Source organism: Salmo salar, chromosome 13 (genome assembly GCF_965601325.2).
Source record: "Salmo salar chromosome 13, fSalSal1, whole genome shotgun sequence".
NCBI classification, from domain to species: Eukaryota; Metazoa; Chordata; class Actinopteri; order Salmoniformes; family Salmonidae; genus Salmo; species Salmo salar.
In genome coordinates, this window is record NC_138303.1 from 28,536,292 (window position 1) to 28,563,254 (window position 26,963).

At 41.1% G+C, this 26,963-nt stretch overlaps 1 protein-coding gene and 1 long non-coding RNA gene across 2 annotated transcripts; one reads left to right on the forward strand and one right to left on the reverse strand.

The window, feature by feature from the left end:
- Positions 1–3,657: 3,657 nt before the first annotated feature.
- Positions 3,658–5,590, reverse strand: LOC106566683 (uncharacterized). Its single transcript, XR_001319925.3, has 2 exons — positions 5,381–5,590; positions 3,658–3,876 (listed from the first exon to the last, which is right to left on the reverse strand). It is a non-coding gene; the product is annotated as an uncharacterized LOC106566683 (long non-coding RNA).
- Positions 5,013–26,963, forward strand: actr8 (actin related protein 8). The gene is given in 13 exon segments (NM_001140158.1): positions 5,013–5,186; positions 5,560–5,730; positions 10,029–10,139; positions 10,992–11,096; positions 11,244–11,417; positions 15,324–15,417; positions 16,797–16,929; positions 20,695–20,848; positions 23,571–23,666; positions 25,358–25,498; positions 25,628–25,901; positions 26,147–26,310; positions 26,482–26,963. Coding segments are annotated over 13 exon segments (1,899 nt in total). The 5' UTR covers positions 5,013–5,048; the 3' UTR covers positions 26,626–26,963.

The window sequence follows — 26,963 nt, forward strand, 5'->3', positions numbered from 1 at the left end:
AGTATTGTTTTTGTCGTTTGACTGTTTGTTTGTTTGGTGGGAAAAGGGGTTACCAAGACAAGTCGCCCATGGGCATACATTACCCGTAGGAATACTGTGTCTAAGTACCCTAGTTAGAACTGGGCGGACCACCCTCTGTGGTCTCACCCTCGGTTAGTTAGCTAACTGTTCTTGAAGTAGGCTAGTTTAGGGGTGTTTTGGATTATTGTTTCTTTACTTGGGTCCAGCTCAGCCCCTTTTCTCACACCCCCATTACCGTGTGTTTAAAATAAACCCTGAGTGTTTGACGGTAGATTTCAGTTGTCTGTGGTTTTTGTTCTCACTGGTACTTGTCACGATTATAATTTGCATGATTTATGTTACGGGTCTCGTTTCCATCCCCCCCCCCCCCTAGACTGCAGGGCCAAAGGGATTCATAACAATTTTGTGATCCTGTTTTTACTGTCTTGTCTGTATGAGGTGCACTGAACCAAATTCCAATCAACTCTGTTGATCGCAAGAGTTACAGTTATGTCAGTTGGGTGTGAATGAAAATGTTTTATTTCATGTCTTGTATGTTTCCCATGCTTCATTTCTGTTAATCACTTTATCCTCTAGTGGGAATTCCAGTAACTGCTACTTTGCTTTGGCTCTGATGTGATCAACCCACACATTTTTTTAAGAATAAAGTTAAAGTATAAAATGCCATAAAGATAAAATGGTCATTTATTGGAAGGCAGAGGACACATCTCAAACCATTTGAGTGCAAATGAAAAACATTTCATACATGTATGTACTGATGCACTGGAACTTCAATGCACTCAAGAGGCAGCGTTAACTCAGTGGGGACAAGTCAGGATGGTGAGCACACACCAGATACAGCATCATTACAATCTTGCACTATATGTTTTCTACATGTTTTCTTTTCAGGTTTAGGGAACATATTATGGCCTAGAAACAAACTTGAGCCACCGGGAAGGGGACCTGAGTCAGAATTTACTGTAGCCTACACCAAAGTCTGATGAACCACTGTCTTTTTTTGTATGATCAGTCTTCAACAACAAAATAATTTAAAATTAAAATACATGTGTTTTTGTGAAATAAGAGGATTACAGTTCCCAGAATACACCTGATGTTACCAAGCTAAGGCTGCATCTCAATGGTCCAGTGGTTCATCAGACCGACCTACCTACCTGCCTGGTCGGACCTAGCTATCTGGACAGCTGGCCGGACCTACCTATCTGGCCCGCTGGCCAGACCGAGCTACCTGGCCGGCTGGCTGGACTGACCTACCTACCTAGTCGGCCCTATCTATATGGCCAGTTGGCCGCACCTGGCGCCCTCCCTACATTGAAGCACGGTGGTGGCAGCATCATGCTGTGGGGATGTTTTTCAGCTGCAGGGACTGGTAGACAAGTCAGAATCGAGCAAAGTACAGAGAGATCCATGATGAAAACCTGCTCCAGAGTGCTCAGGACCTCAGACTGGGGTGAAGGTTCACCTTCCAACAGGACAATGACCCTAAGCACACAGCCAAGACAACGCAGGACTGGCTTTCGGACAAGTCTCTGAATGTCCTTGAGTGGCCCAGACTGGAACCCGATCGAACATTTCTGGAGAGGCCTGAAAATAGCTGTGCAGCGACGCTCTCCATCCAATCTGACAGAGCTTGAGAAGATCTGCAGAGAAGAATGGGAGAAACTCAACAAATACAGGTATGCCGAGCTTGTAGCGTCATACCCAAGAAGACTCGATGCTGTAATCGCTGCCAAAGGTGCTTCAACAAAGGAATTTCTTTCCTTCTTAATGCATTTGAGCCAATCAGTTGTGTTGTGACAAGGTAGGGGTGGTATACAGAAGATAGCCCTATTTGGTAAAAGACCAAGTTCATATTGTGCCAAGAAACATTCAAATAAGCAAAGAGAAACAACAGTCCATCATTACTTTAAGACATGAAGGTCAGTCAATGCGGAAAATCTCAAGAACTTTGAAAGTTTCTTCAAGTGCAGTTGCAAAAACTATGATGAAACTGGCTCTCATGAGGACGGCCACAGGAAAGGAAGACCCAGAGTTACCTCTGCTGCAGAGGATAAGATCACTAGAGTTACCAGCCTCAGAAGTTGCAGCCCAAATAAATGCTTCACAGAGTTCAGGTAACATTCACATCTCAACAGCGACTGTTCAGAGGAGACTGCATGAATTAGGCCTTCGTGATCAAATTTCTGCAAAGAAACCACTAGTAAAGGACACCAATAAGAAGAGACTTGCTTGGGCCAAGAAACACGAGCAATGGACATTTGACCGGTGGAAATCTGTCATTTGGTCTGATGAGTTCAAATTGGTTCCAACCGCCGTGTCTTTGTGAGACACAGAGTAGGTGAACGGATGATCGCTGCATGTGTGGTTCCCACCATGAAGCATGGAGGAGGAGGTGTGATGGTGCTTTGCTGGTGACACTGTCAGTGAGTTATTTAGAATTCAAGGCACACTTAACCAGCATGGCTACCACTTCATTCTGCAGCGATACGCCATCAAATCTGGTTTGCGCTTAGTGGGACTATCATTTGTTTTCCAATGACCTAACAGACCTCCAGGCTGTGTAAGGGCTATTTGACCAAGAAGGAGAGTGATGGAGTGCTGCATCAGATGACCTGGCCTCCACAATCACCCAACCTCAACCCAATTGAGATGGTTTGGTATAAGTTGGACCGCAGAGTGAAGGAAAAGCAGCCAACAAGTGCTCAGCATATGTGGGAACTCCTTCAAGACTGTTGGAAAAGCATTCCATGTGAAGCTGGTTGAGAGAATGCCAAGAGTCTGCAGAGCTGTCATCAAGGAAAAGGATGGCTACTTTGAAGAATCTAAAATATATTTTATTTGTTTAACACTTTTTTGATTCCTACATGATTCCATGTGTTATTTCATAGTTTTGATGTTTTCACTATTATTCCACAATTTAGAAAAATATAAAAAATAAAGAAAATCCCTTCAATGAATGGATGTGTCTAAACTTTAGGCTGCTACTGTATGTAACCTTCGTGCCCGGGAAAAGGGGAGACAGATCGGGCAAGCACTGTGCTTAATCGAAAGCTTGAAATATGATGGCAGCTAGTATTGTGAACCCGCTAGCAACCCGGTTTACTGTATAATTTAGCTTGATCAACAATTTGTATCTTTGTCAAATTTTAAGAGGACTTGGGTATATAGTTAGTCCACTAAAATATGCAACTTACAACTAGTCATCATCTCTTCCACACATTTTACACCAATCAGAGTATCTCCACTGTGTGATCTCCAGAGATGGATGAAGCCCACTAAGGGTTCATTGATTTTTTTTTATGCCTGTGCCATACCAATTACTCTGAACATTTAACCATCACAGGTGATGTTGTAACCCGGGAACTTGTGACAGAGACATTGTCTAAAGCTTACACAGTCATTCTTGTCCTACAAAATTACTGGTGTTCAAGAAACAGGTTATAATTTACATAAGTAATGTGCAACTAGGTTTCCTTGAATATGGTTTCCAACATAAGATTGCCAGAACTTTACTGAAGAGCAAGTGCATTACGTATTGTAATTATTTTTACAGAATACATTATTCACGTATGACTAGTGGCTGCAAACAAAGTAGCACTGGTAATTATGACTGAACAGATTTAGCAGTATAGCAACAACTTCAGTACACTTAGTTTTATTTCATTGGTTCAGGGTAGTACTGCATCAGTGAGAATGCAATGAAATCAAAAGGGTTTCAGTATTGGATATTTACTACACTGAGAAACAACAGGAATACAGAGGCACATTAGGGGTTTGAATGGAGGGATTGGAGTGGAGGCTTAGTAGTTGTTTCAAGTCCTGTAGGATGGCTGTGGTAGGTAGGAAGGTTTGTGTTTTCTGGAAGGGAGACAAAAGTGCATATTAGGATATACATAATATAAAAAGTACATGAATGATAAAGTTGTGGCAAATATAGTGATTAATATGTAGGGAGAGTGTCAGAACTGAGCATAACTGTAAAATAGTGGACCCAAAGTGACCCAAAATGGGACTGAAGAGGATCGCAAATTGTAGGGAACAAATCCCTCTCTGGACTACCAACCAACGACATTGAGCCCAATGTTCAATTAAAAGAAGCATTGCATTGTATTTGCAGAGTCTGACCTATTTACAGTTTATTCTAGGTTTGATAGTCTGGACTTTAATAACGAGGATGAGCTGCTGTGTGAACTCATCATTAGCACAAGAGGAAAATAGATATTGTGATAGAAGAAGTATTGTTGCATTAAAGGGGCCATAAGAAGTTACTAAATACATTTATTTTACTTCTAAAATGTATTTATTTTGAATCTATTTATTTAACAATTGAATTACGTTTTTTTGCCAACGTTTACTGACGTGGTCATATTCAACTGGTGTTGTGCATTTGTAAATTCATCAGTTATCTGACACTCTCAGACAAGAATGCTCTGAAATCAGAGTAGATAGACAAACACACCCTAAATATTTCGATTTGTAGCGAACTTTAAAATAATTCACTGTGGGGATCGAACTTGATCATAATAAACTAATTTTACAGCCATAAATACATTTTGTTAATTTACATAGCTTTCTAGGGCAGACCACAGAGCTTTTGGCACCGGTAGGCTGCTGCGCACTAGCAGAACTCGTGACTTCAAGCTCCAGACCAGACTCCGGCGGCCTGGAACTAATAGGCAAATATCCACACTTGTATACCATTTAGAATACTATATATATAATCCCACTTCTGACACCAGTGTAATGAAACAGGCAAGGGAGCAGGTCTCGAACCCTCGCCCTTCTAACCCGAAGTCCAGCCTGCTATCGCCTCCGCGCTTATAAACCCAGGGTCGATACACTACATTAATTATTTCTCTGGTGTGCTACGTGTAGATATTGGACGATCTTTTTCCTGTTACGTTTTATGGTCGGCCACCAAATTAAAACAATGGGAATAGTCATGGTTGTCCAGCAAACTGATGTTATTTTAGTAGCTACTAATGTAGAAACAGATTTGGTTTTACCTTTATTGCCCACGACACTCCACAATGACACAAGCGGAGAGAGAGCAAGAAAACGGCAAAGAAAAGGAAAAGGAGCGAGAGAAGGAGAAAGAGAAAGAAAAGGAACAGCGTGGTATCAAAAGACCAATCGCGCCACCGGTTATCCCAGAGCCTCTTCAAGAAGTAAGTTGCAAAGCAACGTTAAAAGGGCCTAGGATTTATGAGATTCGAATACGAACATATAAAATAATTATATGGGAATAATGTTGTTTAGTTTGCACAAAGACTGCTATGGCAGCTACACATGGGCTAATGTTAGCTAGCTAGTAGCTTGCCGACTCAACGATTTACGAAGGCGTTGAGTGGGCACTACTTACTAGCTGGCGGACTGGAACTCCGACGTCACATTTTTTTAAATAAAAAAACTGATTTCAGAACCCAAAGAATAGCCCACAATTACACACTACAATGCCGATGTTATTCTGTCTTGAAGTCCCCGTACTGTTTGCTTCCTTGTAAGGTCACAATATGTCTTCATAAACATCTCCCTTCACAGCAAATTCAGAGCAACTTCATCGTTGTGTTACACCCTGGATCGAAAACGTTGAGAATTGGTAGAGCAACCGACACGCTTCCTGCGACTGTCCCACACGTCATAGCCCGCAGACATAAACAAACGTGCCAGACCCGTTATGAGGATGGATGGCTGGTGAGAGAAGGCCTGAATGTGAGTCAAAAATGACCAACATATATGGGGTCAATTTCACGCCATATGTATTGAATTCAAAATACAATAAATCGTGAACATGAAAAATAAAGTTGAGAATGTAAACATATTTTTGAGGACGGGTGAAAATCAAAACCTAAAAACTTGTAAGCAAATCATTTTAAAGCGAGAGCAAAACTCTGACAATTATTAAAGAAAAAATATTTGAAAACGAATGCAAAAATAGTTTTAGGTTCAACTTTCCCAGCAACTAATCCTATTGAATACATTTTGCCTACGCATGTACTACATTTTGGTTAAGCTACTCGTACATTTCTTTCTATGTCTGTTGCTTTGCTATCTTTTTTTGTTTGTATTTTTTATGATTTGATGTTTGTTTAATTTTTGTTATTATTATTTGTTAATAATAATATAATAATAATAATATTAATAATATTATTATTATTATTAACTGTAACATGCAAAACATAATAGCCAGAGGGATTCCACAAAGAAATGAGAAAAAAAGAAAAAAAAGAATCCACATTATATTATATCAATTCAAATACAGACGTGTAGCGAATCATTTTTTTGACATTTTGTTTTGTATACGTTTTAATGACTCTAAATAGTTTTCCAAATCAAATAAAAAAATTAAGAAAAGGGGCTTTTTCTTCATACATTTTGATTTGTGTATGAACATTTTTCCTAATAAAATAGATTTATGACATACTCACATTGAATTGTGGAATCGGTGTAGTAAAATAATATGTCAAACTTAGAAATTTCAATGGTTGTATGCAATTTGAGGCCAAGATATAGTTTTACATCAATCCACAACACTTCACTATATAAACAATGACATAATAAGTGTTCAATAGATTCAGTTTGTAGTTCACAAAAACTGCATTCACTGGTAACATCAGGTATATATTTAGAAATCGAGCTATTACACGGATAGAATCTATGGATAATCTTAAAGGAGATCTCCTTTCCTTAATTGGTCACCATACATTTGTGTGGAGTGAGCCAAGCACGGCGGCGGTTTACATCAAACGATGAAGCCCAACACAATATCGCAGAGGGAATAGACTTCCTGTAGAAATATCCTTTAATAAACGATTGTTGAATTTCGTATCTAGTAGACCTATGCCATTCACCTGGATATCGCTTACAATCAGAGATATTCCAAAATATGCATTATTCTGAAGTAAAGTTTTTATCCCACTAGGTATAGCTTTAATAACAGTGTCATATTCCTTGCTTGAAACCTCAAAGTTGTATCTTTCCATAAATTCTCTCCACGTAAATAGATTCCCACGAATATTAACTAATTGGCTGACAAGGACAATGTTTTTCGAGAATGGTAAAATAACATCTTGTTTCTATGTAATATCGACCCATTGTTACATATAAAACATTTATGAGGTGAAAAGTAGTGTTTATACAACAAAGCCCAGCACATTAAAGCCTGCTTGTGAAAAGCTGCCAGTTTCACAGGAAGTTTACCCACAATATATGGACATTGTAGTAAAAAATTAATCCCTCCGAACTTCTGAAAAACAAAATGAGGTATAATATTCCAGAAACTGAGTATTTTTTTATGTACCTTTTAATCCAGTTAACCTTTGATATCTGAATAAAGAGAGTGAAGTCTAATACATTTAGACCGCCATCACAAACCCTGTTGGTGATAACATCTCTTTTTATCTTATGTGGCTTGTTTTTCCATATGAAGTTGTACAATAGCCTATCTAAGGTACGGCAAGTGGATTTGGGAATGTCAATAGATGAAAAAAAGATAGCCCCTCAGCTTTGGATAAAAGCACCCTTCCATTAAGACTTAAATCCCTCCCTAACCATGAGGATGTTTTTGTTGTTGACAGATTCAGTTACAGGGTTCAAATTAAGGTCATTCACAGCCTTAAGATTTTTTGGTGATCTTTACACTGAGGTAGGTTACAGTATCTTTTTCAGAGATGTTACAATCTGCTGGATTGACAGCTCCTTTCAGAACAAACATCTCACATTTGGAAAGATTTAATACTAAACCTGAGATTTTGGAGAACTGCTTCACGATATCCAATGCTAATCTAGCTTGTGACACATTTTTCAAAAAAAGTGAGGTGTCAGCCGCCAGTTGGGATATCTTGATCTCTCTGGCCTGGAATGTAATGCCTTCAAATGGACTTTTATGAACTAATGAGCATAAAATTGGAGGAAGACCTTGTCGTATTCCTTTGTAAATGTTAAACCTTGAGGAAGTTCCATGACAGAGTTTGATACAGCTATTGCCACCATTATACAGAGTTCTAATAGCATCAACAACAAAACTACCAAACTTCAAATGCTTAAGACGATCAAAGATAAAATTGTGACTTACTGTATCAAATGCTTTCTGAAAATCCAAAAATAGGATAACAGGGAAGTCATCCAATAGATCACAATACTCAACCAAGTCTAACACCAGCTTCAGATTATTAGATATATGGCGCCCTTTCATAAACCCTGATTGACATTCATCAATCAGATCATTCAAGCAAGACTTTAACCTTTTTGCAAAGATTAAGGCTATAATTTTGTAGTCGTTATTTAGGAGTGTGATTGGACGCTGATTATCAATATTTAAGAGATCCTTGTGTGGTTTAGGTATAAGAGAAATAACCCCTTGCTTCAGAGAGGCAGGTAGTTCTCCCTTCTTTATAGCCTCCTTAAAGGTTTCAAGTATAAAAGGTGCTATTTCTTCAGAGAGGGTTTTGTAAAATTCAGAGGTTAATCCATCACAACCTGGAGATTTGTTATTTTTTAACTGAGCAACCCTGTACTGGATGTCCATAATGGATAAATCTTGACAACAAGACTGATTGAATTCTTCACTAACCGAATTAACATTCTCTATACAATCAACGAGATCCTTAGAGTCACTCAAATTGTTATCTAAGGAGTAAAGATTCTCATAAAACTTAGTGGTAAAGTCTGTTAACAACTCTCTATCCTCAGTGGTAACCCCATTAATCTTACATTTCCGAAGTGTGTTGAGTTCCCCTCTCCTCTTTTCCAAATTAAAAAAGTATCTACTGTTCTTTTCACCTTTTTCAAGCCATTGTTTTCTGGATCTTATGAAAGCTCCTCTAGCCTTTTCCTCATACAATGTATCTAGTTGATTCTGTAAATCATTCAATTTAGCTTTCTCATTATGATCAAGATGCTCAATTTCTGTGATATCCGCAATTGTCTTAGAGAGTTCAGCTACCTCACTTCTCCTTCTTAAAGCAAGCCGTTTTCCATAAGTAATACAGGCTGAGCGGATTTTACATTTCAGAAGTTCCCAATATTTCCCATATTCTGCATTAGATGTAGCTAAACTCCAGTAAACATAAATTAGATTCTTAATCAAATTTTTTAAGTCATCATGCAATAACAATGAGTTATTTAATTTCCAATAACCACCAGAGTATTTCTTACCATCATTACTGCACATTCTTACAGTCAACCATATGACTTTATGATCCGTCAGGACTGCAGGCAGTATTTTTTACCTCTACTCAGACCGTCTACTTAGACAGGCTTTTTTTCTATTGCCTACTTATCATGTTCATTGATTGGATTAAGACGAACCGTCACTCCAAAACTAGTGGACCAATGGAGACTTATTGTCTACCTGTCCCTCTATACCCCGCCCTTCACGGAAAAATAATGCCAAAACTCGCAATTGAAAAGACTGGCAGTGATAGCAAAGAAACAGACATCAAAAGGAAAGATACGAGTAGCGTAACGAAAAGGTAGTACATGCAGTCAAGAGTGTAGCTAAAATGTATTCAATAGTATTGGTTGCTTGGAAAGTTTAACCGAAAACGATTTTTGCATTCGTTATAAAATCATTTGTCATAGTTTTGCTCTCGCTTTTAAGTGATTTGCTTACACGTTTTTGGGTTTTGCTTTTGATGTCTTATTTTTTGTTTACAATTCTGTACATTTTACTTTTAATTGTTTTGTTTTTGGAGTATTATAAGGACGACAGTGTGAATATGTGTGTGTTGGTAGGGGGTCAATTTCACACCATATGTATTGAATTCAAAATAAAATAAATCGTGAACATGAAAAATAAAGTTGAGAATGTAAACATATTTTTGAGGACGGGTGAGATAATGATGTTGAGTATTGAGTATATGTTTACATTCTCAACTTTATTTTTCATGTTCACGATTTATTTTATTTTGAATTCAATACATATGGTGTGAAATTGACCCCCTACCAACACACACAAATGCACACTGTCGCCCTTATAATCCTCCAATGTGTACTCTCTCTCTACAAAGAAACCAGAGAGTAATGAACAGAGGCAGAATGGTCTCAAAATGGTTGACCAGGCGATCTGGTCAAAGAAGATGTCCAATGGCGTACGGAGGACGCCGGTGTCTGCTGAACAGGTGTGTGTAGTTGTATGTGCAAAAAATATGTAGCCTGTGTGTATGTCTGTTCTGCAGCACGATCAGGTGACTACATGTCCCTGATTATGCGGGACAGTCCCAGATTTTGTTCTACAAACAACCATGTCCCGCATTTTATCAACAAATTCAAACACCACTAATTTACAAAAAAAGGTAGATTTGTTCCGTATTTCAGTCTGACATTCCAACCTGTCTCTTACAGTCACTGCGCTGTTTCTGCGTCACCAAATTTTGCTCATGGCAAAAAAGTAGGATAAGTGTGCTTCAGTTAGCTTGTTCGGTGCAACGGGAACAGGGGTGTAGTGCTGCCAGAACGTTGCTCCGACACTTCACAATGGTGCTGGTTTAGGAAAGTTACACAAGCTAAATCAATGCCCTGGAATATCACATACAAATGAATTAGTGTTCCATATAACCCCAAAAAATAGCCTAGTGTAACATTATTGTTATACCAAAACACCACCGTAGTCATTTATTTTTAGGATTTATTTTTATAATTATCATCATTCACGATTGACGGTAGTGATGGCCTATTTTGAGAGTATGTATGCCTAACTGGGTATTTGACGGGTATTAAAAATAAAAAAAAATCTTGAGACAATATGTGTGGGCAAACATTGCAATTTGAGGATGTATATTCTGTAATGATATTCAATAAGCAACATATGTCGGTACAAATTTTGAGCATTTATGACATTTGTATTCATGTAGGCTATACTGTCCTGCCAAAATCATCCTGTTGTCCCGCATTTGGGTGTTTTAAATGTGGTCACCCTATCGGCAGCTCGTGAACAACAGTTTGATGGTGTTTTTGGGTGTGTTGTCTTGCAGGCCAGGTCTTATAACAGACTGATTCGACCAGCAGGTCTGGATACTAGCTCCAGGATGAAGTGGACCAACACAGCACACCATCCAGAGCACCTGGTGGGAGAGGAGGTGAGGGAGTACAGCACATCTGGACACAATGCATGCAGGTCACTTTCAGAAATAGTTTTTAGTATATAAGTCCTTTGTCGATTTGTCAATCATTGATTTCTCCCTCCTCTCCCGCTTTGTTTTCTCTCCCCTCTGTCCTAATGGCAGGCATTGTATGTAAACCCCACTGATTGTTACAACGTGCACTGGCCCATCAGCAGGGGGCAGCTCAACGTGCACGGCGGTGTAGGGGGTTCTCTGACTGCTGTCCTGGCCGATCTGGAGGCCATCTGGAGCCACGTCATCCAGAAACAACTGGAAATCCCCCTAAAAGACCTCAAGGTACAGGACAGACAATTGGCTCACTTCACACTACAGTGCCTGAATATTACCAGTCAAAAGTTTGGACACACCTACTAATTCAAGGGTTTTATTTATTTTTTACTTTTTTTCTACATTGTAGAATAATAGTGACGACATCAAAACTATGAAATAACACATGGAATCATGTAGTAACACCATAAACGTGTTACACAAATCAAAATATATGTTTTTTATTTGAGATTCTTCAAAGTAGCCACCCTTTGCCTTGAAGACAGCTTTGCACACTCTTGGCATTCTCTCAACCAGCTTCACCTGGAATGCTTTTCCAACAGTCTTGAAGGAGTTCCCATATATGCTGAGCACTTGTTGGCTACTTTTCCTTCACTCTGTGGTCCAACTCATCCCAAACCATCTCAATTGGGTTGAGGTCGAGTGATTGTGGAAGCCAGGTCATCTGACTTAGCCCATCACTCTCCTTCTTGATCAAATAGCCCTTACACAGCCTGGAGGTGTGTTGGATCATTTTCCTGTTGAAAAACAAATGATAGTACCACTAAGCACAAACCAGATTGGATGACGTATCGCTGCAGAATGCTGTGGTAGCCATGCTGGTTAAGAGTGCCATGAATTCTAAATAAATCACTGACAGTGTCACCAGCAAAGCACCATCACACCTCCTCCATGCTTCATGGTGGGAACCACACATGCAGAGATCATCCGTTCACTTACTCTGCGTCTCACAAAGACACGGCGGTTGGAACCAAAGGACAGATTTCCACCGGTCTGATGTCCATTGCTCGTGTTTCTGGCCCAGGCAAGTCTCTTCTTATTATTGGTGTCCTTTAGTAGTGGTTTCTTTGCCATAATTTAACCAGGAAGGCCTGATTCACGCGGTGTCCTCTGAACGGTTGATGTTGAGATGTCTGTTACTTGAACTCTGTGAAGCATTTATTTGGGCTGCAATCTGAGGCTGGTAACTGTAATGAACTTATCCTCTGCAGCAGAGGTAACTCTGGGTCTTCCTTTCCTATGGCGGTCCTCATTTTATTTGATTTTTTTACCTTTATTTAACCAGGAAGGGCTCATTTGAGATTTGAAATCTCTTTTTCAAGAGCATCCTGGCCAAGATAGGCAGCACTAAGTCATTACAAGAAACAAGAAAAACTACAGGTAATCTAGTAAAAAAAAAACACATCATTCACATGAGTATAACAAAATCATAAAACGGCAAATTAAAAACATTGACAGGTCAGGGAATCGGCCTCAAAATCCTTCAATGATTTAAAAACACCAATCGGGACAAGTTCTTCCAGTTTAAAATTATTTTGTAAGGCGTGAGGATAAGCTTCAATTGAACAGTATAAAAAGCAGTTTGCAACTTCTGGAAATCTTTTGTGAAAGACGAAGCACAACAATAAATAACAGTATCATCAGTATAAAAGAGAACTTCCTCATTTTGCAAATTTTTGTCTAAATTATTTATATTAATAGTGAATAAGAGGGGACCAAGTACAGAGCCCTGGGGCACACCATTACAGACAGACAATTTAACAGACATGAGCCCATCAAATTGACTGCACTGAGTTCTATCATACAGATAGTTAGCAAACCATGCAACTGCATGCGCCGAAAGACCAACGCTCGACAATCTCTGCCTCAGTATAGCATGATCAACTGTATCAAAAGCCTTAGAGATCAATAAAAAGTGAGACAGTGCTGTTTTTTGTCAAGGGCTTCAGTGATATCATTTAAAACTTCCATGGCTGCTGTAATTGTGCTATGCTTCTTCTTGAAGCCCGATTGATACATTGATAAAATCATGTATTTTCACCAGGGGTGACCGCTTTGAGATTGACCTATAATTATTTAAGAGTTGATCTTCCCCTTTTAAAAGTGGTAGGACAAATGCTGATTTCTAGATCTTTGGAATTTCATTACATTCCAGAGTTAAATTGAACAGATATGTAAGTGGTTCAGCTATGAAATCAGCTGCCAGTTTAAAAAAAGCAGGGATCCAAAAGATCAGGGCCTGCAAGCTTTCTCTGATCTAATTATTTCAGGGCTTTATGTACCTCCTGCACTGAGAATGGCGAAAAGCTAATAGTTTGACCAGCTCTCACTGGTTCATCCACACAGGGTTGTACAGAGACAGAGGATACTGAATCAAACAGCCTACCAGATGATACAAAGTGCGCATTGAAACAATTCAGCATTTCAGTTTTGTCATATACAGCAACTGAGTCCTTCAATACACATGACGGTAATTCATTAACATTACCATTACCAGACATAGACCTAATAACCTGAATGACCCTAGAAAGTTTTAGAAGGCTATCAGTGGTAACAGACATAAAATATTCAGATTTGGCCTTCCTGAGAAGAAAATAACACTTGTTTTGTAGCTGCCCAAAAATAAGCTAATCAGCATCAGAACATGTTTTCCTTGTTTTAGCCCAGGCTAGATTATGTTTGTGAATAATACAAGACAGCTCAGAAGAAAACCATGGATTATCCCGCCCTTTAACCCTGAACCTGTGGAATGGGGCATGTTTGCTTCCTATTTGGAAGAAAACATCATGAAAGAATTTCCAGGCGGTTTCCACAGGAATAAGCTCAATCTTGCTCCAGTCAAAATAAAACAAATCACGAAAGAAAGCCGGCTTATTAAACTCTTAAAATGTCTCTTACGAATAAAGCATGGGTTTGTCTTAGGAACTTTAGGATTTCTAAAAGCAACAACAGCGCAATGGTCACTTAAATCATTACAAAAAACACCAACCACAGAATATTTATGTGGAACATTTGTCAATATAAAATCAATCAGGGTAGATTTCTCTGGAGATTTGGGTGGGTGGGTGAGTGAGTTAATCAACTGGGTAAGATTCATAGAATTACAAAACATTTATAAATCATCAGACACCGGCTTTAACCAACACCAGTTGAGATCACCAATCAAGATCATTTCACTGTAAAGAAGTTTAGACATGAGGTGCATCAGAGAAGAAAATGCATCACCGAGAGCAGAGGGGGTCTACAGCCAATCACAGTTATACAGAGAGCAGAGGGGGGTCTATAACAGCCAATCACAGTTATAGAGAGACCCTTTGAAATCTCAAGATTCAAAGCAAGAAATTCCAACTGTTTACAAATAGTTTCAGACATTGCCACATTCACAAGGAATTTATTCTTCACATGTATAGCCACACCCCCACCTTTCTTAACTCGATCAGTGTGATACACATTGTAACCATTTATACCAATATCCCTATCATGAGAGCCAGTTTCCTCATAGTGCTTGATGGTTTTTGCGGCTGCGCTTGAAGAAACGTTCAAAGTTATTGAAATGTTCTGGATTGACTGACCTTCATGTCTTAAAGTAATGATGGAATATTGTTTCTCTTTGCTTATTTGAGCTGTTCTTGCCATAAATATGGCAATCTTCTGTATACCACCCCAACCTTGTCACAACAAAACTGATTGGCTCAAATGCATTAAGAAGGAAAGAAATTCCACAAATGAACTTTGAACAAGGCACACCTGTTAATTTAAATCATTCCAGGTGACTACCTCATGAAGCTGGTTGAGAGAATGCCAAAAGTGTGCAAAGCTGCCATCAAGGCAAAGGGTGGCTACTGTGAAGAATCTCAAATATAAAATATATTTTGATTTGGTTACTACATGATTCCATGTGTTATTTCATAGATTTGATGTCTTCACTATTATTCTACAATGTAGAAAATAGTAAAATTAAAGAAAAACCCTTGAATGAGTAGGTGTCCAAACTTTTGACTGGTACTGTAAATACTTTTTTTTTACCTGACTAAACCTAACAACTCATAACATGTAGCAGAGACAATGTTGTGATCAGCTGTCAGTTTTATTCTGTATTCTGATCTAATCTCCTCTTGTTTGTTGGGTTGGCAGTATTACAGATGTATCCTTTTAGTCCCTGACATCTATAACAGGCATCACATCAAGGAACTGGTCAACATGCTGCTGCTCAACATGGGCTTTTCAGGTACAATACACACTAAATGGCTACACGGACTACCTGAGTTCACCCTTGTATTATTCATGTTTTTTTGTTGTTGCACTGTCTATGCACACTTACAGGGCCCTTCACACATACAAACACTCACTTCATAATTTGCTCACACACATAATATGCACATACATTTATACTGACTTTACACACACCCAGTCAAATTCAATCATCATATACGCTGCTGTTTATCATATATCCTGATGCCTAGTCACCTTTACCTTTGGGGCGGCAGCGTAGCCTAGTGGTTAGAGCGTTGGACTAGTAACCGAAAGGTTGCAAGATCGAATCCCTGAGCTGACAAGGTACAAATCTGTCGTTCTGCCCCTGAACGACAGATTTGTTAACCCACCTAGGCCGTCATTGAAAATAAGAATTTGTTCTTAACTGACTTGCCTAGTTAAATAAAGGTAAAATAAATACATATTTACTTCTATCACACTCATATCCGTAAGTTGACATTTAATAGTCGGATCGGATGATACTCGTGATCTGAAAAAAATGAAGTGTTAAGTAGATGTTGGCAATGTACCTCCCTGCACGTTCAATGTACCTCCCTGCATGTTCAATGTACCTCCCTGCACGTTCTCACTGTAAAAAAAGCTGCAGATTAGGAGCAGCGGGCAGAGAGGTGTGTCTGTGTGTCCTCAACTTGCAACAGGCAGCCACGTTTGCTGTTACTCAGTCAGAATGCGCATCAGCGTTTAATTGTTTTTCTCCATACCCTTGCTTGCTTGTTAGATATTATGCATTGCAATGTGATTTATCATAGTAGTAGCCAGGCAGCAGCAATCTGAATGATCAGACCAAAAACATGCAAGGAAAATTGATCTGGTGAAATTATGAACCGAGTGGATGGAGAAATACAGCTTCACTCTTATCCAATCAGAGCAGCAGGATCAAGTACAGCCCGCCCTTCTCTTTAAAGACAGCCAGTGGAGTTATTTAGACCACGTAGAACCTCTCACATTACTGACTGACATGAGAAAGATGTGTTCTGGCACTAGAAAATATGTATTTTTCACATCATGTATCATTACAAAAAATACTTGGACCATAATTTTATCCAGAAATTTGCCCATATCTGTTAGGATACTTGTTTTGTCTGGCTACTTGGCACACCCCTAGTAAATATGGTACTGGAACTGATCCTGTATATAATGTGCTTGCTTACTTTCTTTTTTTTGTTATTTTTATTCATATTTCTTGTGTTTGTGTTCTACATTGTTATGTTTAGTATAGCATTGTTATTGATTATTGCATTGTTGGGTTTAGAGCTGGCCAGAAATGCATTTAGCTGTACTTGTACTTGTGTATGTGACATTGAAACTTGATTGTCACTCCTTGGTCTGCAGCGATCGTAGTCCACCAGGAGTCTGTGTGCGCTACCTTCGGCAGTGGCCTGAGCAGTGCCTGTGTGGTGGACGTGGGCGACCAGAAGACCAGTCTGTGTTGTGTGGAGGACGGGGTGTCTCACCGCAACTCCAGGTGTGTATATGGCATCCTGCATCTCATGTATATATTGTACTCTATTAGAGGTCGACCGATTATGATTTTTCAAAGCCGATACCAATTATTGGAGGACCAAAAAAGCTGATGCCAATTAATCGGCCGATTATTATTTATTTATTACTTTATTTTATTTATTTATTTGTAATAATGACAATTACAACAATACTGAATGAACACTTATTTTAACTTAATACATAAATACTATCAATTTAGCTTCAAATAAATAATGAAACATGTTCAATTTGGTTTTAATAATGCAAAAACAAAGTGTTGGAGAAGAAAGTAAAAGTGCAATATGTGCCATGTAAAAAAGCTAACGTTTAAGTTCCTTGCTCAGAACATGAGAACATATGAAAGCTGGTGGTTCCTTTTAACATGAGTCTTCAATATTCCCAGGTAAGAAGTTTTAGGTTGTAGTTATTATAGGACTATTTCTCTCAATACGATTTGTATTTCATATACCTTTGACTATTGGATGTTCTTATAGGCACTTTAGTATTGCCAGTGTAACAGTATAGCTTCCGTCCCTCTCCTCGCTCCTACCTGGGCTCAAACCAGGAACACATCCACAACAGCCACCCTCGATGCAGCGTTACCCATGCAGAGCAAGGGGAACAACTACTCCAAGTCTCAGAGCGAGTGACGTTTGAAACGCTATTAGCGCGCACCCGGCTAACTAGCTAGCCATTTCACATCGGTTACACCAGCCTAATTTTGGGAGTTGATAGGCTTGAAGTCATAAACAGCGCAATGCTTGAAGAATTGCCAAGGGCTGCTGGCAAAACGCACGAAAGTGCTGTTTGAATGAATGCTTACGAGCCTGCTGGTGCCTACCACCGCTCAGTCAGACTGCTCTATTAAATATCAAATCATAGACTTAATTATAATATAATAAACACACAGAAATACGAGCCTTAGGTCATTAATATGGTCGAATCTGGAAACTATCATCTCGAAAACAAAACGTTTATTTTTTCAGTGAAATACGGAACCGTTCCGTATTTTATCTAACGGGTGGCATCCCTAAGTCTAAATATTCCTGTTACATTGCACAACCTTCAATGTTATGTCATAATTACGTAAAATTCTGGCAAATTAGTTCGCAACGAGCCAGGCGGCCCAAACTGCTGCATATACCCTGACTCTGTTGCAGAGGTGACACATTTTCCCTAGTTAAAAGAAATTCATGTTAGCAGGCAATATTAACTAAATATGCAGGTTTAAAAATATATACTTGTGTATTGATTTTAAGAAAGACTGATGTTTATGGTTAGGTACACGTTGGGGCAACGACAGTCCTTTTTCGCGAATGCGCACCGCATCGATTATATGCAACGCAGGACAGGCTAGACAAACTAGTAACATCATCAACCATGTGTAGTTAACTAGTGATTATGATTGATTGTTTTTTATAAGATAAGTTTAATGCTAGCTAGCAACTTACCTTGGCTTCTTACTGCATTCGCGTAACAGGCAGGCTCCTCGTGGAGTGCAATGTAAAGCAGGTGGTTAGAGCGTTGGACTAGTTAACAGTAAGGTTGCAAGATTGAATCCCCAAGCTGACAAGGTAAAAATCTGTGGTTCTGCCCTTGAACAAGGCAGTTAACCCACCGTTCCTAGGCCGTCATTGAAAATAAGAATGTGTTACTTGCCTAGTTAAAAAAATAAATATTTTTTTTGTTTTTTAAATCGGCAAATCGGTGGCCAGAAATACCGATTACCGGTTGTTATGAAAACTTGAAATCGGCCCTAATTAATCGGCCATTCCGATTAATCGTTCGACCTCTATACTCTATACTATGCCACTGTATCTTAGTCCAATGCCACTCTGACATATATGTATATATATATTCTTAATACATTCCTTACTTAGATTTGTATATTTTGGGAATATGTTGTGAAACTGTTAGATATTACTGTACTGTCGGAGCTAGAAGCACAAGCATTTCGCTACACCCGCAATAACATCTGCTAAACACGTGTATGTGACCAATAAAATTTGATTTGAGTAGAAGTGTGCACTCCCTCCCTGGTTGTCTGTGAAGGTTTTGAACTGAAGTGTACACACTAGGTTTGAACTTTCCACTGGGGAATTGAAGGGTGCACAGTAGGTGTGTATCGGAAGTAAAAAATGTATCTGTAACTTATCAGTCTGGTAATAAAGATGCTCTGTGTACAGTCGTGGCCAAAAGTTTTGAGAATGACACAAATATAAATTTTCACAAAGTCTGCTGCCTCAGTTTATATGATGGCAATTTGCATATACTCCAGAATGTTATGAAGAGTGATCAGATGAATTGCACTTAATTGCAAAGTCCCTCTTTGCCATGCAAATGAACTGAATCCCCCCCAAAACATTTCCACTGCATTTCAGCCCTGCCAAAAAAGGACCAGCTGACATCATGTCAGTGATTCTCTCGTTAACACAGGTGTGAGTGTTGTCGAGGACAAAGCTGGAGATCACTCTGTCATGCTGATTGAGTTCGAATAACAGACTGGAAGCTTCAAAAGGAGGGTGGTGCTTGGAATCATTGTTCTTCCTCTGTCGATCATGGTTACCTCCAAGGAAACACGTGCCGTCATCATTGCTTTGCACAAAAAGGGCTTCACAGGCAAGGATATTGCTGCCAGTAAGGTTGCACCTAAATCAGCCATTTATCGGATCATCAAGAACTTCAAGGAGCGCAGTTCAATTGTTGTGAAGAAGGCTTCAGAGCGCCCAAGAAAGTCCAGCAAGCGCCAGGACCGTCTCCTAAAGTTGATTCAGCTGTGGGATCGGGGCACCACCAGTACAGTGCTTGCTCAGGAATGGCAGCAGGCAGGTGTGAGTGCATCTGTACGCACAGTGAGGCGAAGACTTTTGGAGGATGGCCTGGTGTCAAGAAGGGCAGCAAAGAAGCCACTTCTCTCCAGAAAAAACATCAGGGACAGACTGATATTCTGCAAAAGGTACAGGGATTGGACTGCTGAGGACTGGGGTAAAGTAATTTTTTCTGATGAATCCCCTTTCCGAAAGCTTGTCCAGAGAAGACAAGGTGAGCGCTACCATCAGTCCTGTGTCATGCCAACAGTAAAGCATCCTGAGACCATTCATGTGTGGGGTTGCTTCTCAGCCAAGGGAGTGGTCTCACTCACAGTTTTGCCTAAGAACACAGCCATGAATAAAGAGTGGTACCAACACATCCTCTGAGAGCAACTTCTCCCAACCATCCAGGAACAGTTTGGTGACGAAATGCCTTTTCCAGCATGATGGAGCACCTTGTCATAAGGCAAAATGGATAACTAAGTGGCTCGGGGAACAAAACATCAATATTTTGGGTCCATGGCCAGGAAACTCCCCAGACCTTAATAACATTGCGAACTTGTGGTCAATCCTCAAGAGGCGGGTGGACAAACACAACCCCACAAATTCTGACAACTCCAAGCATTGATTATGCAAGAATGGGCTGCCATCAGTCAGGATGTGGCCCAGAAGGTAATTGACAGCATGCCAGGGCGGATTGCAGAGGTCTTGAAAAAGAAGGGTCAACACTGCAAATATTGACTCTTTGCATCAACTTCATGTAATTGTCAATAAAAGCCGTTGACACTTATGAAATGCTTGTAATTATACTTCAGTATTCCATAGTAACATCTGACAAAAATATCTAAAGACACTGAGGCAGCAGACTTTGTGGAAATTAATATTTGTGTCATTCTCAAAACTTTTGGCCACGACTGTACATGTCTGTCCTCCTGCAGGCTGTGTCTGGCATACGGGGGCGCTGATGTCACCCGCTGTTTCTTCTGGCTCCTGCAGAGGGCAGGCTTCCCCTACAGGGAGTGTCAGCTCTCCAACAGGGTGGACTGCATCCTGCTGCAGCAGCTCAAAGAGACCTTCTGCCACCTTGACCAGGTACTTAAACATCATATTCATAAGGCATCAATTGGAAGAAAACAGCCTGAAATAGGGAGGAGCTTCTTTAACTTCTCCATTGTAAGAAACAGTTATGTTTACCGAATTTCTATCAACATGTTAAATGTGCAACCAGAGGTAAAACAATTCTAGACCACCTCTACTTGACACACAGAGACGTGTACAAAACTCTCCCTCGCCCTCCATTTGGCAAATCTGACCATAACTCTATCCTCCTGATTCCTGCTTACAAGCAAAATTTAAAGCAGGATGCACCAGTGACTTGGTCTAGAAAAAAGTGGTCAGATGAAGCAGATGCTAAACTACAGGACTGTTTTGCTAGCACAGACTGGGATATGTTCCGGGATTCTTCCGATGGCATTGAGGAGTACACCACATCAGTCACTGTCTTTATCAATAAGTGCATAGAGGACGATGTCCCCACAGTGACTGTACGTACATACCCCAATCAGAATCCATGGATTACAGGCAACATTTGCACTGAGCTAAAGGGTAGAGCTGCCGCTTTCAAGGAGCGGGACTCTAACCCGGAAGCTTATAAGCTTATGCCCTCCGACGAACCATCAAACAGGCAAAGTGTCAATACAGGACTAAGACCGAATCGTACTACTACGCTCGTCGGATGTGGCAGGGCTTGCAAACTATTGCAGACTACAAAGGGAGGTACAGCCGAGAGCTGCCCAGTGTCACGAGCCTACCAGACGAGCTAAATAACTTCTATGCTCGCTTCGAGGCAAGTAACGCTGAAACATGCATGAGAGCATCAACTGTTCCGGATGACTGTGTGATCACGCTCTCCGCAGCCGATGTGAGTAAGACCTTTAAACAGGTCAACATTCACAAGGCCGCTGGGCCAGACGGATTACCAGGACGTGTACTCCGAGCATTCGCTGACCAAGCAAGTATCTTCACTGACATTTTCAACCTCTCCCTGTCTGAGTCTGTAATACCAACATGTTTCAAGCAGACCACCATAGTCCCTGTGTCCAAGAACACTAAGGCAACCTGCCTAAATGACTACCGACCCGTAGCACTCACGTCTGTAGCCAAGAAATGCTTTGAAAGACTGGTCATGGTTCACATCAACACCATTATCCCAGAAACCCTAGACCCACTCCAATTTGCATACTGCCACGACAGATCCACAGATGATGCAATCTCTATTGCACTCCACACTGCCCTTTCCCACCTGGACAAAAGGAACACCTATGTGAGAATGCTATTCATTGACTACAGCTCAGTGTTCAACACCATAGTGCCCTCAAAGCTCTTCACTAAGCTAAGGACCCTGGGACTAAACAGCTCCCTCTGCAACTGGATCCTGGACTTCCTGACGGGCTGCCCCCAGGTAGTAAGGGTAGGTAACAACACATCCGCCACACTGATCCTCAACACGGGGGCCCCTCAGGGGTGCGTGCTCATTCCCCTGCAGTACATCCTGTTCACTCATGACTGCACGGCCAGGCACAACTCCAACACCATCATTAAGTTTGCTGATGACACAACAGTGGTTGGCCTGATCACCAACAACGATGAGACAGCCTATAGGGAGGAGGTCAGAGATCTGATCATGTGGCGCAAGACAAAGGAGTTGATTGTGGACTACAGGGAAAAAGAGGACTGAGCACGCCCCCATTCTCATCGACGGGGCTGTAGTGGAGCAGGTTGAGCGTCCACATCACCAACAAACTAACATGGTCCAAGCACACCAAGACAGTCGTGAAGGGGGCACAACAAAACCTATTCCCTCTCAGGAGACTGAAAAGATTTGGCATGATCCTGAGATCCCCAAAAGGTTCTACAGCTGCACCATTGAGAGCATCCTGATGGGTTGTATCACTGCCTGGTATGGCAACTGCTCGGTGCGTACGGCCCAGTACGTCACCAGGGCCAAGCTTCCTGCCATCCAGGACCTCTATACCAGGCGGTGTCAGAGGAAGGCCCTAAAAATCGTCAAAGACTCCAGCCACCCTAGTCATAGACTTTTCTCTCTGCTACCGCACAGGAAGTGGTACCAGAGCGCCAAGTCTAGGTCCAAAAGGCTTCTAAACAGCTTCTACCCCAAGCCATAACACTCCCGAACAGCTACTCAAATGGCTACCCAGACTATTTGCACCCACCCTGCTTCTACTCTCTATTTATTTTCTATGCATAGCCACTTAAACAAACCTACCTGCATGTACATATCTCAATTATCTCGACACCGGTGCCCCCGCACATTGACACATTGACTCTGTACCGGTACACCCTGTATATACCCCCGCTATTGTTATTTACTGCTGCTCTTTAATTATTTTCTTATCGATTCTTTTTTAGGTATTTTCTTAACTGCATCGTTGGTTAAGGGCTTGTAAGTAAGCATTTCACTGTAAGGTCTACACCTGTTGTATTCGGCGCATGTGACAAATAAATTTGATTTCGTTTCTGCTATGGTGTGCCCTAGTAACTAAGTTCCTGGTGCACTTTTCAACGTAAGGACTCTCCAACCCTGGTCTTGAAGTGCGAACTGTATGGTCCTGGCTTTTATATCATTCCATCACAACATGCCAGTTTCAAATGGCCAACTAATGAATCATGGTCTTCCGTCTGGGCTATAAGGCCATAGCTGAATAAGGTGTGTTACTGAAGAAGGGGGACGTAGGAATAAAAGGTGATAGATACCCCTTTTCTACATGCTCAGCTCTTTCCCCTTTTTCTCCAGGACATCTCTGGGCTTCAAGACCACGAGTTCCGCACCCGTTTCCCAGAGTCCCCTGCACTTCTTTACCAGGTTCGACTTGGGGATGAGAAACTGCAGGTATGTATACACACCCATCTAGAGGAAAAAGAAACGCACACCTATTTAGGCGAGGTGCTGGCTAGCGGAGTGGGAAACTTGAAAATAAAGGAGAGCCGCACACTCTAAGAGCTCAGATGCAAAAATGTAATGTCCAACGTTTCGACAGGCAAGCTGTCTTCATCAGGGTATAATCACAAACACTGCAGGGTGACTCGTTTTATATAGTGTCAAAAGACACACAGGTGTCTGTAATCATGGCCAAGTATGGCCTAATATCATTGGTTAATTCTCAAATATTAAAATGACATACAAAAAACAAATGGCTAGCATACGATCATAGATTCAATTTAGACTACATAAGCCTACAAACAATTACAATGGCAAAGTCACAATAGTCACAAGAATGGCTTCAGATCAAAGTCTACGTTGAGACCGAAGGGAGCAAGGGTCTTTAAATTAAAGATCCAGGCAGCCTCTTGTTTTAACAATAAATTATCAAGGTCAGCCCCTCTCCTAGGGAGGGTGACATGTTCGATGCCAATATAACGTAGAGACGAAATCGAGGGGTTTGCTTCTAAAAAGTGGGTAAGTCGCTTCCCAAGCACCTAATGGTGCTACGATGCTCTGAGATTCGTACTTTTAATTTGCGCTTTGTTTTACCCACATAATTTTTACCACAAGGACAAGTTATAAGATAAGTAACTGCCCTAGTGGAGCACGTAATAACACCTTTGATTGGGATCTGTTTCCCTGTTTGGAGGTGTTTGAAGGATCAACATTTATAAGTGCCATTGCATTGAGCAGCCATTACACTTGTAGTTTCCATCCAGTAGGGGCGCAAATAGACGTTGTTCAGGGATCTTGGGGTGGTAAATGAGATTTCTGCCCCGCGAGAATACGACCAAGGGAAGGTCCGAAAACACATTACCGAGACTATCATCGCATTTTAGAATGTGCCAATGTTTGTGAACGATTCCCTTAATTTGTTCAGAGCACTTTGAATAGTGGGTAGTTAGAACGCAAGAATGCTTATTTTTGCGAGACTGACCTTGAAAAAGTTGCAGCCCACTTTTTGGAAGCAAACCCCTCGATTTCGTCTCTACGTTATATTGGCATCGAACATGTCACCCTCCCTAGGAGAGGGGGTGACCTCGATAATTTATTGTTAAAACGAGAGGCTGCCTGGATCTTTAATTTAAAGACCCTTGCTCCCTTCGGTCTCAGCGTAGACTTTGATCTGAAGCCATTCTTGTGACTATTGTGACTTTGCCATTGTAATTGTTTGTAGGCTTATGTAGTCTAAATTGAATCTATGATCGTATGCTAGCCATTTTGTTTTTTGTATGTTCTTTGTATGTCATTTTAATATTTGAGAATTAACCAATGATATTATGCTGTACTTGGCCATGATTACAGACACCTGTGTGTCTTTTGACACTATATAAAACGAGTCACCCTGCAGTGTTTGTGATTATACCCTGATGAAGACAGCTTGCCTGTCGAAACGTTGGACATTACATTTTTGCATCTGAGCTCTTAGAGTGTGCGGCTCTCCTTTATTTTCATGTCTACACACCCAGTCAGGGAAGGGCTGTCAGTGGTAAAGCGGATGATGATTGTGGTTTTGAAGCCCTATAATGACTATGCTATAATGACTAATAAATATGACATAATAAATGCTCTCACAATGTGTTGTTTGTGTACCTCAGGCTCCTATGGCCCTGTTCTACCCCACCACATTTGGGATAGTGGGCCAGAAGATGACCTCCTTGCAGCACAGATCTCAGGGTGACCCAGAGGACCCACATGATGAACACTACCTACTAGGAACCCAGAGCAAGCAGGACCAGGTAGTCTAGGAACACCTGACTCCATCCTATTAGAACTATCTGATTGGCTGATACTCCCTCTCTCTGTTTCCATCTCTCCCTTTTCCTCCTCTTTCCATCTCATCCTCCCTCTCCCATTATTATGCTCAGTCCTCTAAAGCCTCAGCAGAGCGTAAATCCCTTCCCAAGCCGCCTGGGTTCGAGGGGGAGTTGAGCAGCCAGGGTGGGGACCCCTCAGAACGTGGAGGTGGTGCCCATGGCCAGGATGTGGAGCTGGGACACTCCCAGAACGACTGCCTGATGGGGGGAGCAGAGATGGAGGAGCCTCCCTCAGCACTCCTCTCCAGGAAGACTGCCATGACCCAGTTTGAGGGCAAAGCGCTAGGCTTGGACAAAGCCATCCTGCACAGCATCGATTGCTGTGGTAAGCAAAATAACCTGCTTCAAAACTCTGTCCTATAATACAGTATCTTGTTTTATTCTACCATAAACACGAGGTAATATACACTAAATAATAAACATAAGATATTGATAAAACATTATTGGACATGATATTCATTATTCTGTTATGAAGTGAGGGTAAATTGTGAATTCTAAGCAGTGGTTTCCAAATGTTGGATGTTTTGATAGGGGAATGTTAGGTTTTGTGTGTATTTTGTTTGTGCCCAGCATCTGACGAGACCAAGAGGAAGATGTACAGCTCTATCCTGGTGGTGGGGGGAGGCCTGCTGTTTCACAGGGCCCAGGAGTTCCTGCAGCACCGCATCCTCAACAAGATGCCCCCCTCCTTCCGCAGGGTGGTGGAGAGCGTGGAGGTCATCACACGACCCAAGGTACACTGGCTTCTACGTACACTGGCTTCTTTACAGTGGACTAACTTGGTCTTGAGGTATGCAGAAGACCAGGTGTTTATATCTAGTCTAACACAGTGGGTATAAAATGCAATCTTGCAGGAGTTTGTGTGACGCTCCAAGCAGAGGTGTTTTAATGGCTGTGTTTTCCAGGACATGGACCCTCGCCTGATCTCGTGGAAGGGAGGAGCGGTGCTTGCCTGCCTGGACACCACCCAGGAGATGTGGATCCACCAGAGGGAGTGGCAGCGCTTTGGTGTGCGCATGCTGAGGGAGAGGGCTGCGTTTGTCTGGTGAACCACCCCAGACTACATCCCACTGGAACAAGGGAGCACAGAGGGAGAAGCCCATTACTTTAGACAGTAAAACACTGGCACAGGTACTACTCACAGAGAAAGACTGCCAGACACACAATATAAGGCAAATACTTAACCTGGGCACTGACCCTCATAGGCTTCAAACATCTCTCTCTTGGTACCTTATATTGTGTAGTGTAACGTGTACTGCATGTCTTTCTGACAGTTTAACTGGTGCCTGTGTGGTAGATGTTTTCAATAGTTGTTTTGTTCCCAGTTTCCTCCTTCTGGCATTGTGGATGTTAAATTTGATTAAAAACATACTTATTTCTTGAAGGA